Here is a 26,022-nt window from a genome sequence, read left to right as displayed (position 1 = left end):
GATACTTCACAAATGGCCACGATTGAGAAAATAAAGGAGGTTTTGCAGAATGAGCTGGGGCTAATTGCTAAAGTGATTTCAGGATGAGAAAAAATTTTCTTTTAGTATTAGCTGATTTCTAAAGTGACTGCAGTATTGAAGAAGCTTTCACTTTGAAGGCAATAAAATAAATACCAATGAATAATTGATATTATTTTCTTTTTATCGACAAATTCAAAGTATTTTTTAAACATAGCTGTGTATATATGTACGTATGTATATGCCCTCGTTTAATCGAGTTAAATTTATAGCACGCCTAATTGGTGAAGACCTACTGAACTTTATGAATTTATGCATATAGGCAAAAACAATCCGAGTGAACGCATGCAACACACTCACGCTCACACATACACATTATATGCGCATATGAGCACACAAATGTGTTTACGCTTTGCCACAAAACATTACATAACTACATATTTGCGTGAGCAGTGGCTGACGTGCGACCTACACTTCAAAGATGTGGATAAAAAGTGAGGAAAGTTCGATGAATTGTTGTATTGAAAGTAACAAGATGAAAATAACACAGACGCATATTAGAGGTATGAAGCTATGGAAGGCGACTACTGTGATTATCCACACTTTGACTATCGCGAATCCACCGACAGTTTTCAATACCATCAAATAGTATTCGGTAGTTTTTTTCATACTAGCTTAAAGCGATAAATATAACGTTCCGTTATTTAATCTAATTGTGATTTAAGTATGGGCCTCTGTCCAATTTTCTGATATACTCATTCGACGCTCTATTAAATAACGAATCTGATGCTTCTATAGCAAAGTACGCATATCCCAAACTCCAGCGTCCAGTTAGCACCAGCTGTTTAGTACCACGCTTTCTCTTTCGTATGCAGTGCCTCTCACTTTTGCGAACAATTTTGTGTAGCATACATATCGCTTCACCACAGGTACAGTCCGGTTCACTTGATAAGAGGAAATAATTTTTATGGAAGAAATTGGTTATTAAAGCAATCATTTTTGATCTCCAAAATAATCCAAAATTTTCTGATAACTCAAGTGAAGCCTGCATCAAAATATTATTCCATCCAACGGTATTTCGCTACAGTAAAGAGTCCCCGTATGTTCATTGTCATTTATGTCAGCGCAACCATCTCTGCAAGTTGTAAACCACTCATGAACTCTGGCACGAGATATACAATCATCGCCATAAACTTTTTTCATCAATTCAAATGTCTCGGTAAACGTTTTACCGAGTTTAAAACAAAATTTGATATTAGGTCTTTGTTCGAAACTCATTTTTGTACCTATGATACAAACATACCGACACTTTAGACGCAATAACTTCGCTTCCACTGCCGAAGCGCCGAGCAATGACGCTGAGCACACGTTTTTTAGTTGTAACAGATGGCTCGCGGAAAGAAATGCTCTGAGGGAGCAGATTAGCGACATCGCGCCGAGCAACATAATCAGCAAAATGCTCGATTGCGAAGACAGCTGTAACGCGTCAAAGAGATACATCGAGAGCATGCCATGGGAAAAAAGGTAGACCTCAGCACAGTGCAACAAAACGAAGCCTCACAGGCCGAGATACAAGAAGACGAACCTATAGCATGAAAGCTGGCTACAAATACGTAAGTGAATAGAATTGGTCTTTTATGCATGCCCTTCTGTGCCCTCCCGAAAGTAATGTAGAAAGTAGTCCCGGTAAGGATGTCGCTCCAGATGGAGGATTGCTTTAGCGGTCACACCACTCAACGCAATAGACAGTTGCTGTAAGTGCAAAGGCATTTTGAACCCTACCTCACCCACCAAAAAAAAAAGTCACTGAGTTTAACTAATTACTCAATTTCTAAAAAAGCTATAGAAAATAATCTTTATTTTCTTCATGCTATCACTCCATTTTATTGTCGCACTGTTTTACTGCGGCCAACTGCAGCAATGCTTTCGGGTACAAAGTGTAAAATAAAAATGAGTGGCTGGTTCTAAATGGTTTCTATTTAATTACCCTTTTATCATTTGTTTCCACCATTGAAAATTATCGATAGCTTACATTTAATTTGCTCCAAAACTTGTCGGCCGCCACCGACGGTGCTCACTATTGATAGTTTCAGACCTCTCATATTTATATACGCAATAAAAATGAATACAATTTATGAGCACTTTAAATAGAATTAAACTAAGAGGAGAATGGGGAGCAGCACCTAATGTTTGTGTGTTTACATAAGCAGCCAGCAATGGAATGTCTATGTAAGATTCTTATCCCATCTCACTTTCTCCGGTATTTCAGTTCTATTTTCATTTTATTTTGATCATTGAACTTTCGATATGCTCGTCATTTATTTTGATTTAGAATGCCTATTTTTTTCTATAACATAATAAATTTCACTTTTAAAGATCTTCGAGCATTCTACATAAACAATATTGCACATAATGTCTTAAAGTTATTCAGATTTTATAAGTAAAATAATTTCTACTAAGCTCTTTAAACTCACTGGCCGATGCCTTTTTGTAAGCATAACCAATTGTTATAGATCCATCAAGAGGCAAACTGCAATTTATTTTTTATGGCAATCTTGACGTTGTTCTATACTTTAATGCCTCCTCCGAATGGCAGATGGTTTCCATGCGAAAATTTTTTATATCAGAAATACAGTTAGTCATAACACAGAGAGGAATACGTGAGTCGTGGATATTCGATTGTTCTATAAGGCGAACGTACGAGAGATATTAGTTTTGCACGGAGCCTTCGAGTGTGTAACGCGTCCCATATGCTGTTACGAGAAACGCAATCAAAAGCTGTACTGTAATCTGCCAAGGTTAGTTGGAGGATTGTCTGCCACTCTTGTACTTGCTCCACAATGAGACGTAGGGTGTTAATTTGATCTATGCAGGAACGCTTGTTTCTGAAACCTGCTTGCTGTTTTTCCAGGGCGCTGTCTATAGTGGTTTTAATGTGATTTAATAGCGCGCTGGACAGGATCTTAGACGCTACTGACAACAGCATAATTCCTTTGTAGTTTTTGCAGAGCGATAGGTCACCTTTTTTCGGCAGGACGACTAATATACCTTGTAACCAGTTATTGGGGAACTCTTCTCGTCCCCGATTACATTAAAAATAGGCTGAAGAAGATTTGCAGACTGTTCTGGACAAGTCTTAAAAATTTCAGCCGGTAGACAGTCACAGCCGGCAGCTTTATTGTTTTTGAGTGCTTTTATTGCAGCGAGTATCTCCTGTTTGGATGGTGGGGAAGAAGATATTTTCGCCAACGAGGAGGAATAATGGTTTAAAGATCCCAGCAGGTGGCCATTTGAGTCATTTTGTTGATTAGGAATTTTTTTTCTATTTATTAAGTATTTTTCATATTTTCTCCGCCTAAAAGTAGTTCGCGTCCACTCAATAGAGGTTTTTGATTTGTTATGAAAAGAAATTTTAGTGCCCTTTGATAAGAGGTTCGCGTCTGTTAATTATGGGTTTATGTGCCAATTTTATGAGAACTAACTAGTTGTGAATGACGCAATGGTTCACCAAGGACTGTGATGCTAAGAAGAAGAAGAACTGCCCGCGTACGGAGTCTGTTTGAAACTTCGTATAGGAAAAAATGTTCGCCCAAGAGAGATGTGCGTTAGGAGAGGTTTCATTGTGACTCGTAGCCGCGGCGGACCTGTAACATTTGGAAAACAAATTTTTTTTTTCATAAAATGTTAATAAACTCTTTTAAGAATATGTCAAACAATTTTTAGAACGTAAATTTATGTATTTCTTATTATAGATCGTCAACCGTGACGACTCTATTCTTTGCGTTCGAGCGCTGGGAGAGGTATAGTTATGTATTCTAACTTTAGACGCGTTTTTCTCAAAACTATATTTTTCGAATTGGCGTACACGATAACTCGAAAAGTTATTGACCGATCTCCCTGAAATTTTGCACACATCTTTTGTATGGTATTACTTTCTATGTGAATACAAGTTTTCCAATACAAAATTTTCCAAAAAAATAATTTTTTCGAAGCAAAAATAGTAGGAAAATTCGCCCCAAAATTCATTTTTTTTAAGCATTTTATTCCGCGGATTTTTTTCCATTTTTTTTTAATTCATATACATAGAAATTATGACATTAATAAACAAAAAAATGTTTGGTTTTTTGTATTCAGGTCACTGACGCCGATGCTACAATGGTCGCCGATTGAAAAGCCGCGCTGCGAGCTTCCTGGAAGAATTGAGTGTATATCCGCCATTTTAAATGATTAAAATAAAAAAAAAGTTATATTATTTTAATGTACATATAAATAAACTGTATGCCAATTTTGAAAAAAAAATATATTGACTTCTTCATTTTAAATAATTTTAATCAAAATCAGGGAAAGTATGGCCGTTTACAGGTATCTGTCCCCTTAAGGCGTCTGGCCACCCTGGCGGACCAAAAAATGCACTTTTTTTTTTTTAATTAATAAATTCGAAGCTATGGGCCGGAATATTTTTATTTTTTAACTCAATATCATACAGGGTTTCAAGAATAACATTGTGAACTTTTATTTGAAAATATTAAAAAATGGTTACTTTCTTTTGCGATTATCTCGAAACTACATTTTTTGACCTGGTACCTTCGAGATCTCGGAAACTATCCTTCTGATTGCTTTCAAATTTTTACTGAATATTCTTAGATACATTATCTACAATGTTACGTAGAAGTTTTTTGATAACTTGATTAGTTTTTTTTTTATTAATGTTTTTGTTTGAAAAATGTCGGTAAAAAATTAAAATTTTTTTTTTCGGCTCACCATAATTTTTCTAATCGTCGAAAAAAAAAGGCTACGCTACATTGTAGTCACACTACTTCAGAATAACCGGAATTTTTTTTTTTTTTTTCAGATGTACCATAACCGAGGACCAGGTGGGACAAGGACCGCGCGTATCGTGTGGAGGACCTCCGCGGCAACCAACATCACGGCGCCATTTTTTAATATTTTCAAATAAAAGTTCACAATGTTATTCTTGAAACCCTGTATGATATTGAGTTAAAAAATAAAAATATTCCGGCCCATAGCTTCGAATTTATTAATTAAAAAAAAAAAGTGCATTTTTTGGTCCGCCAGGGTGGCCAGACGCCTTAATGCCATGAAGTTATTTACTAAATTATAATAAAACAAAGTTCATTCAACAATATTTCTGTTATGCATTATCATTTTGAGTGCACAAGCTCTAAAAAAGCAGTCGATATAAATATTTAAAGAAAGAAAAAATTAAAGTTCCATATTTCTATAATAGAAAGCAACTGTTTAATCATAGCCTATTTATATTAACTTATATTCTGAGTATCATTACTATAATAAAAGAAATTCAGCAGTAAGCAATGTATACGCACATGTCTATTTATGTAAATAACAAATATAGCAAGTGGTTGATTGTGGTTAAGCTACAAAAATTAAGAGAGAAAAAAGTGCGGTTAGTAAAAATAGTACGACTTCCTCGAGCGCAGGCGTGTGTTGCAAATAACTACTTGCTCAATGGCATTCACATACATACAAACATGCATGCATTTATGTGTAGATACCTATGTATGTATGCCTCACATGTGCATCGCCCACGTCACTAATTCATCTGAGTACTCATACGCCCCAGCGCCTTGCAACACCGTTGACATAATCGCATTGCGCACGCGTGGACTCACTCACTTTTTATTACTATCATTTATTTTTAGTATGCATGCAATACTTTGTTGCAATGCAACGCACACACGTACATATGCACATAAATACATACCTACACATGCACATCTTATATTTATATGTGCAAAGTAAAGTATTTATCGTATCGCTGCCTTTTTAGGCAAACTAAATTTGTATTCGCTCATAATCCCCTTACATATACCAACGCACCATCTATGCGGAAACAACAACAATATCACTGCTGCCATACGTCACAGATTGATTGTTAGCACAATAAACCGATTGACGCACCGCCAGTTCTGCAGCCATTGAAGTTTTCAAGAATTTTGTTTATACTGCATACTAGCATACATACATACACACACATATGTACATTCACATGTAACGGGCAACTTGAAGTCGAGTTCTCTCACTGATAAGGTTATTCAATTATGTTTGTTGTTGTTGTTTTTGTTTTATCGGAAATTGCTGCTCATGTTGTGGCTATCGAATGTAACTTCGGCTGTTTGAATTTGTTTTTTATCTGCTAAGTGCGTCATTTTTTGACGGGAAAACCTAAGCTTTGAACCTTTGAAGCGAAATATCCAAACATAAATACTCATACATACATATGTACATATGTGTGTACGTCCGGTTAATGGTTGTAAATAAAAGTCGAGTAATATAATTTAATACCTCTGTGCATATGTATATGTAATATTTATTACTACGGAAAATAATTCATTCCTCTAGCTTCCGAAACTCTTTATCTACCAATCGACCAACCTTTTCAGTCAACAAATGTCGAAAAAATTGAAAAAACAAAGAATTTCAATGGACATCAAATTGAAAGTTAAAGGTCTTAGGTATGAAATTATGTGCGACCAATCATTGGGATTCTTATAAGAGCTAATTTTCTCAAAATCAACGCTAATAATAGCTGTACGAATACGCTCGAGAACCACTCTGATCTTTTATGTAACGGACGTCGCACAGTGCGGCCGATTCCCGAAAAGCTGGCCAAAACTCAAAAAATTAAGTAATTGATTCAAAATTTGAGTTGTCGGGGTCGCTGATTACGAATTTGATCTTAAAATTTTGAAAATCCAAATGAAGGCCATGTTGCGACTGAAAATACAGAGGATACTTAGGGTACAGGACGTTGCTATGAACGGTTTTCACTACTCAAGGCATTACTGTAGCCAACCCAAAGACAAAAAAACTCTATCTAGAAACTTTTTTTTCGACTTTTGGCCAGCTTTTTGGGAATCGGCCGCACTGTGCGTCGTTTCAAATCACAAGCTAATACACCGAATGACTACTACTTTATATGCGATAATATCTAAGAATCTACCATTTGTTGTTATTATTATGAGGCATTTAGCAAAGTGCCGTGAAAGATCTATAGTCCCCCTCTTATGGATGGACCGTTTCCCTCAGTCATGGCTGAGATTTTGGAAAGGTCACTGGCTGTACTCAATCGCTGGGCTGCCACTTGCGACCTTTGAGTCAACTCTGACAAAACTGAACTGGTGCTATTTACCAGAAAATATAAACCTCCACCGTTCCGAAGAAGGCCAGTATAGCCTTCTACTCCTGCAAATCTATGTTCGGTAAAAAATGGGGACTCAAGCCACAGGTCGTGCTGTGGATGTACAACGTAGTGGTTTTGCCAATTTAAACGTCTTCTATAAACAACAACTTAATAAGTCTGCCAAATTGCTTCATTCACATTGATTACAACTGAATTCTCAATACTTTGCACACTGCACTGCACATAAATAAATATGTATATTCGATATTTTTATTCCTGTTCCACAGGGCTTCATAGAGAGACTAGCTGGTATAACCTACAAATGCACAGAGGAAATGCTGAAGCACAGCCTGCCTGAGGGCGCAGCTGACCGTACCAGCACGCAAACTCGGGTGCGGTAGACCAATAACTTGCACGCCTTTGAAACCTCAACTAGTAAGAATAAAAACCGGAAACTGATACAGTTGACGAACTTTTGCATGAAATCGAGGATACGAACTGGAACATACATAAGAACTACAAATAAATATGAATGTGACATGGAATAAATCGAATGTACCATAAAAAATTAATAAAAGCAAGTTCTTAATTAAAGAAAAAGTGTATTTATAAATTTTTCTTTCACTTTTGCCTTCAACTCTCATAAGCGGACAAAAATTATGGAATCGTTTGCGTTCAGTTGTGGGAGGTTTCACTGTATTCGGTTTGCATTAATGACATAAAATACTTCACATTACAACAAACTAATTCACTGTCACACTAAACACGAAAATTCCGAGGCAGGTCGCAGTTTACATAAAAATGAAGTGATAATTTTATGCGTGTTTTTCTTCGCCTTTACTGCGCTTTTGTTATCGGTGCGCTTAGCATTTTTTATTAAATCATGTATGTATGTATGTATGTGCTTATGTATGCATGTATGCACAAACTTTTTAATGTTAATTAGCTATTCAAGGCCAACGAGCGGGAACAATAGCGGTAGTCAGTGCATGCATACTGTTATACAGACATATGTACATACGTATGTGTATGAAAACTACAACAAATGATAGTAAAGTGCCGAGAAAAAAAAACTTAACAATAAAACCGAAAGCTACAATTAAGTTGCAATCGAATTGCGGCATAGAAGAACGAACTAAGAAATAAAATCATTTCAAAACCAACACTCACAAACTCAGCCACAATGCAAAGAAGCCGAGTCGCCGTTGAGTCGTTTAGCAACTTGGCATGCAAATGACTGCTGGCAACGAAATTAGTAAAGCCAAATTGGGGAATCCGCCGCATTTTTGCACCAACTATTGTACAATGACACCAGTTTCGCTCCTTTTTTGGAGCGCAAAGCTAACGCGAACGATGGAAATGGCAATACACTAAGCGGCACATACATGGCTACATGTGTTAGCAGCTGCAAACATACATACGTACATGTGTTTGCGCGAATATTTACTAATCGTAGGCGCTCTTTGGTTCGAGAAAAAAAGCAATTATAATATTTTGCTGTTAAATTCACTTTTAGCGCTCATAAACCATAATTACAACTGAAACTGCGTAAGCTACTAAAAACAGTAGCATAAAAAGTATGCATACAAAACCAATAAAGTAAAAAATACGCACATGTTAGTGTATACATATTTGTATACGCTTAGGTCACATAATTTTCTGTAATTAAATGCGTCAAAATGTCGTAATTACTTACCGGACAGACAGACAGTAGAGGAAACTAGCTAAAAAAACTCAGAAAAACGGGTATGAAATAGTGACGACATTGGCTGATGAAAAGGTGAAAGTCCAATATGCACCAAGAGCGCGAAATTAAGTAGTTAAGCGGCCTCGAGGGCTTAAAACAATTATGGCAGCAAGTTGCGTGTTTTCGATTATCACTTTTGATTTCAAATTAACAGATTGGTAAATAATAATTATTTTTTGCTTACACAGCAGCGTACTCTCGCAATGGCAGATGAAAGCGGAAGCAAATATATTATAATGATGGGCGAAGCAGCAGAAGCAAACAATATTTTTTGATAAGAAGGTACAGCTATGAAAATGTGGACCTTGGAAATTTTGAAAAAATATTTACTTTGAAAATGTGGGACTTTGGAAATTTGTGATGCAAAATTATTTACTACACTACCTAACCGAAGTATAAATTCCCTAACTTATCAGCGCACGCGAAATGATAGAGTAATTTTTAAGTCTATTATTGCCCAGTGGCCGATATCAATCGACCAAGCAATCAAAAAAGCGCTCGCAAATTGTCGTGCTGCTAATGAGAATATAAATTAGTGAATATTTTCTTGCACATGTGCAGTGGCGGTCAAAATAATAGCAGCGCGCCACATTACAAAAGCTTTACTATTTACTCATTTTTTTATATTTTTGAAGTGAAACTTCTTAGGAGTCGATGGACGAGCGGGAATGGAGAGTAAAATTTCAAGGCCATGCAACGTTTTGGGCTTTAGAGAAAAAAGATAAAACGTCGAGGAAAAGGAGAGAGAGGGATATACCTTACATATAATATATCTTAGATACACTTTAGGCTATTTATCCTGAGTTTTTCCTTGTGGTTGCTAATTTCTAGTGAGAAATAACCCTGCCTAATTTTTGGCGTTTGTTTCTTGGTGCAAACTTATAGGAAATATATTTTTGGTGCCTACTTTTTGGCGTTATATTTCCTTGGTGCCTACTGTTTGGGGCGTTTTTTGGTCACAATTTTTTTGGCGTTTTTGTTTTGGTGCCTACTTTTTGCCGCTTTTTCCCGTTTCCTGGCTAGTGCTTGTGCGTACTATATAGTGTTATCCATTCCGGCATCGGATTTATTGGTATTGCCTTGCGGTAATTTGTGCCGTTGCTGCGGTCCTGGAATCGCTGCGTTTGTGCGGGTGATAAACGCTCGGAGTAGTGCGAGTTGTTGTCACGGTTTGTGTCCGGCGTTTACCTACACCGGTCGACCCTTCTCCGTTTTTGTAAATTTCGTCTATTTGTATTCTCTGCAAATGTTGTGAATTTATTTAGATACAAATTCGTTTTCTCTCTCTCATTCTCTCTCGGGTCTTTCCCTTTTTCTTTGTCTGCCTTGAAAGTTTCACTTCTGTTATGTGTACTACGCTACACGCACTTTTTTTTAATGAAAATATAGTTCTTTGTTCACCTTTGTTCCTCCTGGAGCCATAAGAAATAACAATGATAATAGTTTTTATTACAGCAAAAATCACATAACTCAAAGTTTCAAACTTTTTACAAATTAAAAATTATAAACTAAAAAACTTGCCTCAACATTTTAAACTTTTAAATCTGGATTCGAGGTACGCACTTTAATAGACCATTAAAGCTTATGCAAGTTTAAAATGGCTCAAAAAATCAAAAACGTGGCTCAAATGATGTTTATTTTTATATCGAAAAAAAAAACGCGCAACACCGTCAACGAAAAATATTTCAAAAATCAATGCTTACGAAATCAATGCTTTTTACACTTAATTTCATATAAGAATTAATTTCTTGTGCAAGAAAATGCAATTTGTTTTTTAAATCAACGCCTTTCTTTATATAGATTGCATTTGTTTCTTGGAGACCCGAGCTGGTACCTACGTATTTACTGACGGCTTCAAGATGGAATCGGTAGTCGGAGCAGGGATTTTCTCTAAATAAGCCAATTTATCTATTTCCTTGAAATTGCAGAATACTGCCAGTGTTTTTCAGGCAGAAGTCTTAGCAATTTTGCAGGTATGCCAAATACTTAGAGAACGTGGGAGGCAGGGAGATATTAAAATTTTTTTTCGATAGTCAAGCTGCAATCAAGGTCTGACGACGCCATGCGAGAAGATCAAATTTCTTGGGTGTGCAGGTAACATTTCTCTGATCAGGGTGGCAGGAAATAACAGCATAGAGGGAAATGAAATTGCTGAATGAACTTGCCAGGAAGAGGAAGAGGACTGGTCTCAGAGACCTCCTATCCGATCACCGACATTCCCTGACTGTTGGTTGAGCGACAAACGCAGAAAAGGTGGAGCTTCATTTTTTCATGCGGTATTTCGAAAACCCTTTGGCCCCGTACAATAGATGGAGAACTCAGAAAGTACTGGGGACTCAACGCCATTCAATTTCCAAACTCGTTGCTGTCTTTACCGGTCATTGGACCTTCGGTACACACGCGGAAAAGCTAGGTTTACCATTTTGCTTCTGAGCACTTTCTCTGTGAATGTCCGGGTTTGACAGCAAGACGATTAAGGTCATTGGGCGCTTCTTTCTTCGACAGCCAGGGGCAGTGCGCCGACAACCTGCTCCATTACATCAACAACTCTGGCTGGCTGTAGATATCTGTCTTTGGAGGTCTCATAATTTTATCAAAACGGCGCTATAGTGCTACTTGGGAAGTGCCAGTGTGGTACCTCAACCATTTCACTTACCTTCCTCTATGGAGGAACGATGATGATGATGATTTGTTATATGAAAAACCACAAAAACCGTCAGCAAAAAAAAAAAAAAATATTAAAAATCGATTTTTGATCCGCTTAAAGTTTTCACTTATTTTACTAAAATTGCATGATTCATGTTACTGCACAAAAATTTTCTAAACCTTCAGATTAAAAAATGTAAAATTCAGAATTTTTTTATATTTTGTATAAATGTATAATTTTTTTTAAAGTTTGATTTATTTGATTTTAGTTAAAGTGTGAACAATTTATCAAAAAACCAAAACTAAAAAAAATGTAAACTCGAAAAACAGTGGAAATATTTGTAAAAAAATCACCCTGCATATACTTATGCTCACCAGTGCACGCAATATAAAATATTTCGCTTAACTTCAAGTCAAGTATGCAAATTGGTTCGATTGTAAAAATAAAAATTTTAAGTAGCGCTCGGCGGCTCATCCTTTCACTGCGCGACTTTATTTCCTTCAATAGTAAAACTTGCAAAATTAATGAAAAATCGGAGTCCTTCTAACACAGTAAAGTCTTCGGGTAAAATTGTTCAACTCGGAGTAAACCTAGGAAAAAGGCGAGTCATCTGCGACACTTTTTATTTCATCTTTGTTTTAGCAAGCTAATATACACAGCTGTATTGTTTTTTTTTTTTTTGATAACGGAAGTCAAAATTGCATCAAAGTCTTTGGAAAACTATTCAAAGGGCAATTCACCTGTAAATCCAAATCGGAATAAAACTGTAAGAATGGCGCTCCGCCATTCTATCAAGGATTCTCTCTCGCAGAGGTATTTATTTATAGTATAAGTAAATACCCTCTTACAAGCTTTGTCATACATATTTATATATGTATTTCTTAAAGTCACTATCGAACATAACCTTTCTCCATAACCTATTATTCTTATCTTTGAGGAGAGAACTTAACTTTTTTTATTTCATTTAAAATGGGTTACAGTGGCCGATGCTTAAATTTGACTGCCTAAGCGAAGACCGGTTAATCGGCAATGCCATTTAATTTTCTTACTTTGGGATTCTCAAAATATACCCCTTTCTCATCACTAAAAGCTTTCAATACAAATTTACGCCAGTTTATTTCAGAACGCTTGATGTAATTAGCACGGGAGAGAAAATTCTTGTGAGAAACTTGTAATTGTTGTGAAAGGGATGTGTCAGCAATTCCAAACGACTCATTTGTAGCTAATGAAGTCAGCATATCAATGCGTTCTGGTTTCATAGGTTAATTAAAATGTTTCTATTAATTTTAATTTTGTATAGGGCTTTCTAATGCTGGGTTATCCGCATACAAAGGGGTATACTAATTAATTATTTATAAAACTTCAGCTGGGGTAAAAATAAATAATTGGCGCCTACACTTCTGTTAGGTGTCTGGCCGAGCTCCTCCTCTTATTTGTGGTGTGCGTTTTGATGTTATTCCACAAATGGAGGAACCTACTGTTTTACGCAGACTCCGAACGGCAAATGGTTTTTATGAGGAGCTTTTTCATGGCAGAAATACATTCGGAGGTTTGCTTGCCATTGCCTGCTGAGGCGCGGTCGCTATTAGAAAAAACTGTTTTTATAATTATGCAGTTTCGAACCTACGCACTCCCGAATGGTATTCACGCACAAAAAAAAATATTTTCATTAAAATTGTATATTTCGAATTCCTCGAATAAGAATAATATTTCCAAAAACCAGTGTTTGGTTAAAAAAATTCGAATCACAGATATTTCAAAAAAAAAAAAATGGCTGTGGTTGTAGATTTGCAGGGCTCAAGAATTGCAGCAAAGAAATATCAAAGCAGTGGTACAAAAATTGTTATTAAAGTTTTATTTATGTTTTTATAAATATTACAAACATGAAAACAACAGTAATTTTCCGCATACAGTGTGTCAAACAAGTTTTTCCTCAGAGGTCCTGTTTTTTTTTAATATTCGCAATGTTTTATATGTCATTTTTTCGTTAATTTTACATAAAAATAAACAAAAGCAACATATTTTAAAGTTTCGAGCTTTGTACAACATTAAAAAAAATTATCAAATTTCCAAAAACAAAGCTTCGAACTTTTTATTCAGAATTTTTAAATTTTTTTCGGTATGCATTTTTATAGCTTTTTCATTCTAGTGTAACAAAGTGCGAATTTGAAGTTACTGTGTTGGCTTTTTTAATTTTTTTTTGTTTTGTTGTTAATGGTCCCGTTCTTATTCTCCTGATGCTTGAGCGCGTGCTACAACAAGAACATCATAATCCAAAAAAAAATGTTTTGATATGTACATACAGGGGTTGATTGAAAAATAATGAGCCTTATTTTTTTTAAGCAGTTTTAATAAACCTTTTGGCTTACACAACTAATATTCTTCAAAATAGGACCGTTGAGCGTCAATACACCGCTGGTAGCGGTCCTCCCACTGCAGGAAACATTTTTTAAACTCATCCGCCGGAATCGCGTTCAATTCGGCTGTCACAGTTTTTTGGATCGCCTCGATGGAGTCGAAACGCCCCCGCCCCCCCCCCCCCCTTCAGCTTTCTTTTCAGGTGCGGGAACAAGAAGAAGTCCGGAGGGGACAGGTCTGGGCTGTAGGGAGAGTGGGGAAGCACCGGAACTTTCATCTTGGCCAATGCAGAGGTGCAGAGGAAGGCGGTGTGCGCCGGCGCATTGTCGTGATGAAGGGTCCAATTGTTGACGAGGTCGGGCACATTGTAATAAGTTAAATTTAACTCTTCACTGATCTCACGTAGACTAGCACGACGGTCAATGTTCAAAAATTCACGAACCCGGTTCACATCTTCGTCTGTTTGCGCCGTCGAAAGCCTTCCAGATCGCTGTTCGTCTTCGACGTTATCCAGGCCTTCCTTGAACGACTTGTGCCACCGTTTTACCTGTGCACTGGACAGAGATTGGTCCCCGTAAGCCTCCTTGAGTAGCCCAATGCTTTCGGTACTCGTTTTGTTTAGCTTTACGCAAAATTTGATCGAGTAACGTTGCTCCAACGATCGCTGCATTTTCGCCACTGCAAAATCCTAACACACTTTTAAAACAGCTTTCACGCGCGAAGCGATGATGCCGGCGAACTTGGAACTGCACCGCTGTTGGAAGGGGAAGGTCCAACGATCATTTCCCCCCACCAGCCGATTCGGTTGATCGCTTGGCAGACGCTCCGCGCGGGAAGGCTCATTACTTTTCAATCAAACCCTGTACATATGTTGAAATGACAACTAGTGCTTATTTTATGCTTTAGAGAGGTATAGTAAATAAAAGCTTGTACTTTGAAGCTGTTTTTCTGGAGTTTTTGATTTTTTAGGTTATGACTTACTTCTTCTACATATGTATATGTTAGGAAACTAGCTACTTCAACAGGGGGAGACCAGAGGTGAAGGGGTGTTAGATGAATGGGTGTGTGAAGAGGTGGTTAGCGATGTGTAAATACATAATATTATTAAATACTCAAGAGAGACTTCGAGAGACGGCAGAACGATTGCCATTCGAATTCGAGCCTCCATTGCACATTTTACGTATTTTATATGTATGCATGTGCCATAACAGTCTAATTTTTACATATAACCGTTTTCAGCGCACACAATTATTTATTTTATCAAAGGAAATGAATCATAACATTTCCTCTTAAGTTTCTCTGAATTGTCAAAAAATAGTATATTTGCTGCTTTTTGACTTTTAATATTTCCACTTAAATTAAAAAAGAAATAACAATAATACCACTTGAGCTGATTCTCTTAATACTTTTCTATCACTACTTATTTTAGATAAGTCACCTAAAAGTAGAACTACGATTTATTTCTCTTTGACATCCGATGCCGATTTTAATAAACACAAAAACTTCCAAAAATATTTGTTGGAAAAGCACATACTTTCGGTCTCTCTGTCAGAGTTGAGATTATCCACTGATCATTTACGCCTAATAACGGCTCACTAATGATCTACTTATATGCTGCTCACTTTATATTGAATATTTTTGATCACATATGCATTCACCGTTATTACGATTGCTTTATTTACAACGCGTCTCAAGTCAAGTCCATTATGACACTAAAATGAAAAGCGTGCAAGAGCCAGAATAATACAAAAGTAAGCAAATACCAAACGCCCACAAAACTTAACGATACAAACGTCAACGTTCGTCATCAACGCCGTTCGCACCAATGTGCAAACACTCAAAACTCTCAAAATTGCTCGGGCATGTGTGTAAGTATGTATGTAAATTTGAGAAGCTGAACGTCGTCATCGTCGACACTTGAGTACGTTCATACGATGATTGTATATTTGACAAAAGGGCGAAGTCTGTTACCATAATTTTGAGTATTAAATATATTAAGCTGAGTTTGAAATGAGGCAAGCTTGAAGCGTGCTTATGGTCGCCGACGCTGCCAGTGCCTGGGTACTAGGCTTTATAAAACGGATAAACGCATATGTTGTGTTGTATTGCATTGTATTGTTTTAAATTTTGTTTTGTCACTTTTGTTCAAGACGGAGACAGTTTCTAGTTTCTCATTCTTTGTTCTTTGGAACTTTGCAACCAAAAACCGTGACTATTCATGTTAGAGAAAACAAGTAAACGTCAGTGTGTGAGTTCTTTTTTTAATTTTTTATTATTTATTTTGCAAATTAACAGACCCGAACATAATTTCATTCTCTGAAGGAGGTAAGCAGAATCACAAATGCACAACAAAAGTCATTATAACAGAAAATATGGAATTTTTATTACTCAAATCTTTAGACTTTTTTTTATGCGATTTACATGAATAGTTTCAACATACAAAATTAACAAAATAATGCGGCTCGAATACGAACTTAAGAGAGTATTATCGTTTAAAAATCCCAGATTAGCGCGTAGACAATGGCCATTATTCCAAATATTTTCGCGTACAAAAAAGAACTGCGTAGAAGCGCAGGCTGTTTTTATTGCACTTCTTTTTAATATTTTTTGAGGAAAGTAAATAAATCTGAATATTTTACCGTATAGTTATTAATATTTGTAGAGCAAAAAAAAAAACTTATAAAAAAAACACAGCCACAATAGGGACACTTCAAATCATGTGAAATTAAAAAATTAAACCGAATTTCAATCAGAGAATTCTGGAGAACCAGATGAGCTATGATCTTTTAAAAATATGTTTTCTAAATCGAATTTTTGCCACTTTTTTGATATTTCGGTTGAAGAATTCTCGCGTTATGATGGCGGCAGTTTTAGAAAATGCTGTTTCGAGAAAAGCTTGTTTAAAATACGAGAATTCAGAGGGTGTGGCCAACATCAGCTTTATGTGCTTTTGGTTTTATTCGCTTGCCCCATTTACTACAATTCTCAGCAAGTTTATGAAATGAAAAGTGGACTCGGTGTGTGATGATTATAAACCATATCAACTCCTCACTACTCAAGAATATTTCAAAAGCAAAACTAATGATTCCATGCAAATTTCTTAGCAACTCCTTATTTATTCTTTCGACCCCAACTTTTCCAAGTTATGTTAATTAGAAGCAGTTTTTATTCGAACGTGCAATATTTAAAGCTCACATTTACATATTGAAAAAATGGTGGTAGCCCTAGTAAATGATATCTTCAATTGAATTCATATTAATTTAATATATCTGCTCTTTTGTCTCTTCAAAGTCGTAAAAATTCCTCAGTTGCGAATTGTCAGCATCATTTTTTTTCTTCTCGTAAATTTTTTTTTTTACAAAATTAACTTTTAAAAATGCGAATATACACTGTCATATACATACACATGCACTTATACATACATACACATATATATAAAGGGCATTTGCGTTTAGGGGTATACAATTTTTCAAAGAGAACGTCAATGTTTTCGCTTTATTTGCTCGCTGGTTTAATTTATTATCAATTTTTTATTAATGAATTTGAGCACAAGACACTTTTGTTCCACATTTTCCCCCATTACCGGGCTTACCTCGCTAATAACGCACCGAAGTTTCCTTCCAAGTTGTTCATCATAACTGATTTATCAGCCTAGACGAATACTGAAAGTTACACGTGTTGTTTAATTAGGGAAAGTGAGTGGCCGAGGTAGAGAGCGGGAAATATTATTAGAGGTGATAATACAACAAGTCCGGATAATGACATATTGAAGACATAGCGAATGAATGATGCGGCCCGTGTACCATTTTTAAATTGCTCAAGCCTGGAAAAGGTCTTTGCTTTTTTGGAAGCGCTTAATTCAATGCTCATGGTTATATGTGGCATGATTTCATAAACTGTTTGAGAGGTACAGGCATTTGTTAGTCGAAAGAAATGAAAATCCCATCGATGCGCGCTATTAACATTCATTGCTAAAGAATGATTTTGAAGGCTTTCCAAGTTAATTGCCAAAGTATACTTGAAAGAAATGTCAATTCTACAGGGAGGCCGATCTATCGTTTGGAATTTGAATATCGATTTTTTAACTTACACAGCTAAAATAACATCTATGATACGGCGCAAATTTAGTTTCTTGTTAGACATTTACAAAATGGGCTGTTTACCGACGTTGATAAATATTAAAATCTACTACCGAAAATTGAATAATCAGCCGAAATGCTGCTGCGATTTGACTTTGTTAGACTTTTTGTGGGGCGCCGTTAAACATAACTGTTATACCAAATGTCAAGACTTGAAACATGAAATCGAAGTTGCCATTGATGAAATACCGTCAGCGTCAAAATAAAGTGTACACCACATATTGGATTTTGGAATTTCAATTATTTTTTATAAAAATATTGCGCATACTACAACAAGAGCCATACAAAGCAATGTTTGGAACTTTCTATCAAATTTGTAAAAATTCGGCTAATTTTCATCAAAATTTCAATTTTTTTACTCAGAATTTTTGGAAAAATTTCGAGTATGCAGTTTTATAGATCATTGAATTTTGGTATAATAAAGTTCAAGTTTGTTCAAGTGGTTCCAAAATTGCGTTCATTTTTTGAAATTTGTTTCTGTGAAAGAGACGTTAAATGGAGAAAATGCATTAGACCTCGTCCGAAAAAAATTCTCAAAAATCAGTGTGATTCTTGATCCACTTGAAACCTGCACAACTTGCACCAAATTCAATGATTTATAAAATTGTGTACCCGAAATTTTTCTAAAAATTCTAATTTTTCTGAAAATTTGCAGAATATTTAGAAAAAAAAAATAGAAATTACAAAATAAATACATAAAGTCAAAACTTATCAATATGTGGTGTACATTTTATTTTGAGGCTGACTGTGCTCGTATGTAAGTGATGAAACTTGCGAACATAAGGGTTTCCAGGAACCGCTATTTCGGTAAATGTCACGTTTGAAGCTGTCATTTTTTGATATTTGATAGAAACTAAGCCATTAATAAAAATGAAACAATACACGCTTAAACAAAGCATTGAAATTATTAAAATTCACTATAAAAGTGGTGAAAATTTGGCAGAGACGGTTCGTGAAACTCGAAAATTTTTGGGTCATCGTGAAGCACCTTGTCGGACCGCAATACAGAAATTGGTGAAAAAATTCGAGCTGTTGGGACAAGTTAGTGATGTGAAGAATAAAACCCCCGTGCGCGTCGCTCAAGAACAGACGAAAATATTGCTGTTGTAGCCGAAAGTGTTGAAGAAAACCCAGGTTTGTCCATTCCTCGTCGTTGTTTGGAATTAGGCATTCCACAAACGTCATTACACCGTATTTTGCACAAAGGTTTGCGTCTTAAGGCTTATAAATTGAAAAAAATTGAGCCGACTATAATACTATTGGCTACTGTAAAGCCTGTGGTTAAAGACATTAGAATGAAATTTTGATATACATATTTGTAATGACAATCTTTACTTTTGCTATGTAAAAAATGCATTAAAAAAAATAATTGGCGCCTAAACTTTTGTTGGGTATTTGGCTGCGCTCCTCCTTCTATGCATTAAATGCATTACATCTTTTGTTTATAGCTGAATTAAAGTAAATACCTAAATCTAAATGGATCACCCTGTGTATGTCAAAACAAAAAAACAACCGATTTTGCTTTGTATGTGAGACACCACTTTCCGGCAGTTATAAGACTAATTATGTCACGCCCAACTAAGCGGGTTATAGTCTCAAACATAACATAAAAGACAGTTCTGTTATTTTTTACAATACCTGCATTAATATTTTGATAATCTATTCTTAACGTGTGTGTGTATGGCGCTTCGCCAATTTCAATTCCTTTTCTCTACTTTCGTACTTGTGAATGCGGAAATTCTGTACAAAGCCTGCAAGAAATTGTACTAGCTGCGCAGTTTATGGTAAATTTTGCGTAGCGAAATTTTACGAAAATTTACTCAAAAAATATTATAACCCTCGGCTGAATTTTTTTCCGAGGAAAGGCTACAAAAAAAAGGCACCACAGAAAAAAACTCTACGAATTGTTTCATTTTCCTCGCAGGGCAGACTTAAAAATGCGTGAATTTCAATGTGAACAAGTACTTACATAGATACAAACTCATATATAAAATAATGAACTGGTTATTGCAGTTGTAAAAACGAATAACAAGCTTGAATTAATATTTCATAGTTAAAGCACCTAGAATTACAGACTTACACATACGTGCTTGCATATACCTATGAATATTTATATATATTCCTTGGCTCGTATACATGTATGTGTGTATATATAATAACAACGTCGATGACTAATGGCAAATATATGTATTTGTTTTGTTTTTCATAAGTCAAACCCTTTGTCAAGCGAATGAAAGGCGAAGATCATTTTTTAATTTTACTATTTTATTTTTACAATACTTCTTTCTAATTATTATTTACATAATATTATATTTGCCTTTACTCATTTTTCGCAAAATATGAGAAGATATTACATATATACAGTCAGTCAAAAAAGTTTTGCCACAGTGAGTTTTTTTTACAATATTTTCAATATTTTTCAAGCTAAATTTTTTTCGTTAGTTTTATAAAAAAAAACCAACAAATTTTCAACAAAAGTTCGCACTTTTTACTCAGAATTTTAAAATTTTTTTTCTGATATTTAATTTTACATCCCGTTTATTTCAAGTGTAATAAAGTTCGATGCGGTACCAGCTGGTGGTAGCACAGAAAGAGGACAGCCTCCTCTACGTTGGAAAGATTAGGTGGAGAAGCACTCGACTTCACTTGGTGTGTCCAACTGGCGCCGGTTAGCACGAGACAGAAACGACTGACGCACTTTTTTAAACTCCACCAAAATCGCGTAAGCCGTTGTCACGCCAAACAAGAAGAAGAATAACTTGAGATTGCTGAGCATTTCCGTTGATTTTTAATGGTTTTTCTGCTGATGGTCTCCAAATTTTGTCATGATTGATTATGTTGATTGTATTAATTAAAAATTCTATGAATTTTGTTAAAAAGTTTATGATTTTTTTAATGTTGTATAAAAGTTGAAACTTTCAAATATTATATGTTGCTTTTGTTCCAGTATGAACTATATTTTTAAATAGAGTTAACGAAAAAAATGGCATGAAAAACATTGTAAATATTGTAAATAAAAAAACTCATTGTGCCAAAACTTTTTTCACTCATTGTGCCAAAACTTTTTTTACTCATTGTGCCAAAACTTTTTTTACTCACTGTGCCAAAACTTTTTTTACTCATTGTGACAAAACTTTTTTCACTCAGTGTGCCAAAACTTTTTTACTCATTGTGCCAAAACTTTTTTCACTCACTGTATCTAAACTTTGTTCATGCCATTTTATTGCACGTTTAAATTAGAAAAATCAACTAGCGGTTCAAACAGTGAGACCTTTTGTTTTGCGGGTGAATTAGAACATAGCCAGTCAACCAGTGGATCGGAGCCAATCAGTCATGGCCGATTCAGTTATTTAGGTGCAGCAATGTGCGTCATTTATGTGCCTTGTTTTGGTGTTACACACTGCTAATTTCTGTGAGCTACCGCCAAGGAATGCGAGTTGTTCCAAGAGAACTGCCCTTTGCCTTTAATATTTCGTTTGCCTAGTTAACGTCTGTCATTCTCAACACACTTATGCAATATTTTTTATATAGTCCTATCTTTCCTAGTATATGTAGACTTAGCAAGAGCTGTCTGATTGGTCTAACAACTAGCCCGAGAAACCCTGTAGTAATGGCTGTAGTATTTTGAGACCACACTGTTTAGTAACTCGGTCACCTTCGTGACATATGTACAGTCAAAGTCAAAAGCAAGTGTACACCATATATTGATAGGTTTAAATTATTTCTTTATTTAACATATTTTGCAATTTCAATTATTTTTTATAAATATATCGTTCATACTACAACAAGCATCATATGAAGCAATGTCTCGAACTTTGCATGAAATTTATAAAAATTCCGAAAATTTTCATCAAAATTTCAAACTTTTACTCAGAATTTTTAGATACATTTGGGGTATGCAGTTTTATAAATCATTAAAGTGCAAGTTTTAAGTGGTTCCAAAATTGCATTGATTTTTGACAATTTTTTCTGCTGACAGTGTTGAGTATAAAAAAATATGGCGTATGGGAATACAAAATCGTGTGAGACTAGGATAAAATATCTAAATTTGTTTGATATCTCTTTCCCTCAAGATGGCGTCTTGCTTTTCTAATGAAGGTTAAATGGCCGTTGATGAAAGAACTCCTAGTGTTTGGGATATGAGGTATCCAAGCAGTGTGTGAAGTACCTATTAACACATTTTTATTTTTATTTCAGACGCCTGTGCTATGCCATATGTTATTATATATGAAAAATTATATGTATATATATATATACCTATATAATTCGCGCGTACAACCTTTTTGCCTATTTAGCCGAGCTCCTCCTCCTATTTGTGGTGTGCGTCTTGGTCTCCCACAAATGGAGAGACCTACAGTTTCAAGCCGACTCCGAAAGGCAGATATTTTATGAGGAGCTTTTTCATGGCAGAAATACACTTAGAAGTTTGCCATTGCCTGCCGAGGGGCGACCGCTATTAGAAAAAACGTTTTCTTCATTTTTGTCTTTCACCGAGATTCGAACCTACATTTTCTCTCAATTCCGAATGGTAGTCACGCACCAACTCGTTCGGCTTCGACGGCCGAAAAAATTACATTCTTCAAATATGCGCCACAGCTGCGCTCTGCGAGACGAATCCGAATCCGACAGTCTAATTTGCAACGGTTTAATTTAAGCAATGGTTTGGGTCGTATTGATGGTAATGGGGCCATTGCGGTCTATTGACATAGACCTTCAGAAAAACTCACAAGGAAAAGCCTAGCGGAGTCAGATCGCAAGATCGTGGTGGCCAATTCACCTCACATCGGCGAGAGATAATCATATCGTTACATCGCTAAGAATAAATTTGTATCACTTGTACGAGCACCTTGACATGGTGATTCGGCATCAGTAGCTGCATAATAGCAACAGATTTAATAGACGCCGCCAAAATAACATAACCAACCGCCACAACCTGCTAACATCGACCGGTTTCTATTAGGAAATCCTATATATAAAACTAGAAATGCGTGCAGACGTCGTTTCTTCCAAGAGGATAAGCCTCTATTCTGACTCAGCAGACATACCCATCCGGCATATCTGCAGCATACATATGTTATGTACATTTGTGGAAATATCGGGATACTGACCAAGGTAGTTTTCAACACTCTAGACATCCTTTTCCTCACTACGGTATAAACCGTTGGATGAGAAGCACAGCCTCTTACCAAATCTACTCACCAGAAAATGTGCTGTTATTATACCAACTACCACGCTGATGGAGGAAGGATCAAAATGTATAAGCGGACCCAAGTTGCTTTTTCTTTTTTTATCGACTTTTGGGTAAATTTGCCTTGCTATCTGACAGTACAGTCCCAACTGCTATTTGTCTTTTCGAATAAAATCGAATCGATTCAGCACTTACGAGAAGTTAGTGGGATGCTTATACTTTGAACAGAATTTACTAGGTATATTTCTGATCCTTTTTTCGCTAGTTCGTTCGCGGTGCAATGCCCATAGATATCCTTGGGGCCAAGAATCCATAATAGGCTTGTGGTACAATACAAAACCAGTTGGTTCATGACTATTTCAACTTTCCATTGTTGATTGTAGAAATTGAATAGCAGCTTGGATTTGAGAGTAAAGTCGGTCAATAGCGGAAGTGATTATGAACGAAAGGGCGACCTCTTTTACGGCAGTCTCTCTCAGTTTAGCATGAAAGTCACGCAGTCGCTGTGTCGGTAAACGAGGGTTAAGGTTAATTGAGAGATGGTTGAAGTGAAATCCATTACATGAAGCGCTGTTACGCTTGAAAGTTGATTGTGTCAGCAAAGCACATGCGAGTGAACGATTTTTTTTTTGTTTTTTCTTTTACCTCAAAATAGCGTTCTTGCTTTTAGTTCCTGATGTGGTTTAGGGTGTCTTTTTTATGTTTGGTGAAAAAGCATTTGACGATAAAAGGAACGCAATACCATCTAAACGGCTTATACCGAAATTCTGGAGCGCTTAACGGCTTCTAGCCTATGCAAACCTTTGTATTGAGCCAGAAGGGGAATATTGAAAACAGGTAAAGGATACAAATGCGTAAAATTGACTTTTGGTCTTCGATAACTCTTCCAGTTTTAATTAACGCTTTTAGAATCAGCATAAAAATTTCTATCGAACTCTTTTTTTTTTTTGGTTTTTTCTAGCGAAACGGCGCCTATTCTTACTAATATTTGACTAAAATGGATCGGGTTTGCCACAAAATGCTTTTATTGTTCTCTTTTTTACTTTGTTCTCCCTGTTCACTTTGGAATCCACCTTATATATACACGTAAATATGTATGTATAATATGGATCATATTGTTCAACAACGAAACTTCGTTCACGTATGTACTTAGCCCACGCCCGGCATCTTTATAACTTCATATTTGTCGAGCTACAACAACTCCTTATCAGCCATGACGACAGCAATGACAAATGCTCTCTACATACAAACAAACCCAAACACATATGTAGGTACTTGTACAAAATCATCAACACATTCACATACGCACCTCTGCTAAAAGAACCACCCGCACCACCGCCATCTGCATCGTCGAAGGCCTGATTTACACTGCAGCGACTGTCACCGACGGTGGCGTCAGCACTCGCCGCACGCATGAATGGACGCGGCTTGCGATTTTTAACGCGTAAACGTAATTCGGTGCTTAAAATACGCATCGCTCCGGGCTAACAAGAACACTAAACAAAACAAAAAACAGTAGATAGGCACTGACAATAAAAAACAAATTAAAAAAATCCACTTAGAATGTTGGTGCACTTGGTGATTTTCGAGTACGCGCATACACACATACATACGCTCGCGAGTCTACGATTAAATAGCACTTTAAATTTAGTTTTCTTTACCAATTTAAACTTATTTTTCAATTATTTCACACTAACACTTTTTTCTGCCTTTACTTATGCAAGTACTACGCACACAAACTGCATGCTGCATGCAACAAAAGCGAAAGTGTAGTCAAATTCACGCGCACAAACTCCAGTAGCACTGCACTTAAATATTCGGCATCACCACCACAACCACCACCAAATCTTAATTTTGGTTCCTGTTAGGGCCCGACACAAATGCCATGACGACGCGGCAGATGACGCAGCTGCCTGAAGGGTTGGTTGATTGCAATGACGACAGCGCAATCGGAATGCTGGTATACCGAAAATACCGAAACTGAATGATCTGTGATAGATAGACAGTGGTGTTGTTCATAGCAACCGTCTCTACAGCTGTCGAATGCCAACTGCTGCAACTATCGGCGTTAACTTAACAGTGGACTGTGGCTGTTGCTGCTGTTGCTGCTGCTGGTGATGGTGGTGCTGTTTGTGTTTCTGATGCGGCTGCGGCTAGTTGTTGGTCCGATGAAAGTATACAATTTTAAATATCGTATGTATGTATGCATGTGTGTATGTATTGTTGTCAATTGTTCAATTCAGTTCCTCAGTCATTTACTCCACCGATTATTCATTCATGGAATTGAATCAAAAATTAAATTCGATCACAACACAATTCGAATGAACAGAAAGTGAGTTGTGGCTGCGCGACGAACCGAGGCTTTGGCGAGCTGAGTTGATTTGAGTTCATTTGTTGGTTGATGTTTTGCTTTTCTATTAGTTTCTACTAGCTTTTATTGATCTTGTTGTTGTTATTGTAGTTATTGCTGTTGTCGCTGCTACTGTACGGCACGTAATTCGCTATTACAAAAAATTTATTATTACACATGCACTAATGTACATACATATTTATTATTACACACACGCATATGCACACACACATATGCGCACACACTCTTGTATACTTGTGTACATATGTACTTATATGCATAATTGAATGTTAATACATAGACAAGTGTAGCGAATTTCTTTCTTAATTTGAGTATTTATTTTGCTTATGTACATATTTACATCTGTATAATTTTGCTATACTTCACTCGCATCACCAGTTGAACACACTGCC

The 26,022-nt window shown here is 36.2% G+C and overlaps 1 protein-coding gene across 3 annotated transcripts in view; it reads right to left on the bottom strand.

The window, feature by feature from the left end:
* Nucleotides 1-26,022, bottom strand: part of LOC129237373 (guanine nucleotide-releasing factor 2) — an 84,418-nt gene that overhangs the window by 45,004 nt on the left and 13,392 nt on the right. Inside the window, exon 2 of one of the 3 annotated variants that reach the window (XM_054872070.1) lies at nt 24,569-24,755. The exons of 1 other annotated variant lie outside the window; for it this stretch is intronic. In XM_054872070.1, the coding sequence (XP_054728045.1) occupies nt 24,569-24,734 (166 nt within the window). In that variant the 5' untranslated portion in view covers nt 24,735-24,755. Of the gene's footprint in view, nt 1-24,568; nt 25,724-26,022 lie in introns of those variants that run through there. One more of the 3 variants, XM_054872069.1, reaches the window with a different exon arrangement.

Source organism: Anastrepha obliqua, chromosome 2 (genome assembly GCF_027943255.1).
Source record: "Anastrepha obliqua isolate idAnaObli1 chromosome 2, idAnaObli1_1.0, whole genome shotgun sequence".
In the NCBI taxonomy this organism is placed as follows: domain Eukaryota; kingdom Metazoa; phylum Arthropoda; class Insecta; order Diptera; family Tephritidae; genus Anastrepha; species Anastrepha obliqua.
Note: the sequence above shows the minus strand (reverse complement) of the source record. Positions and strands in the feature narration are given on the sequence as shown.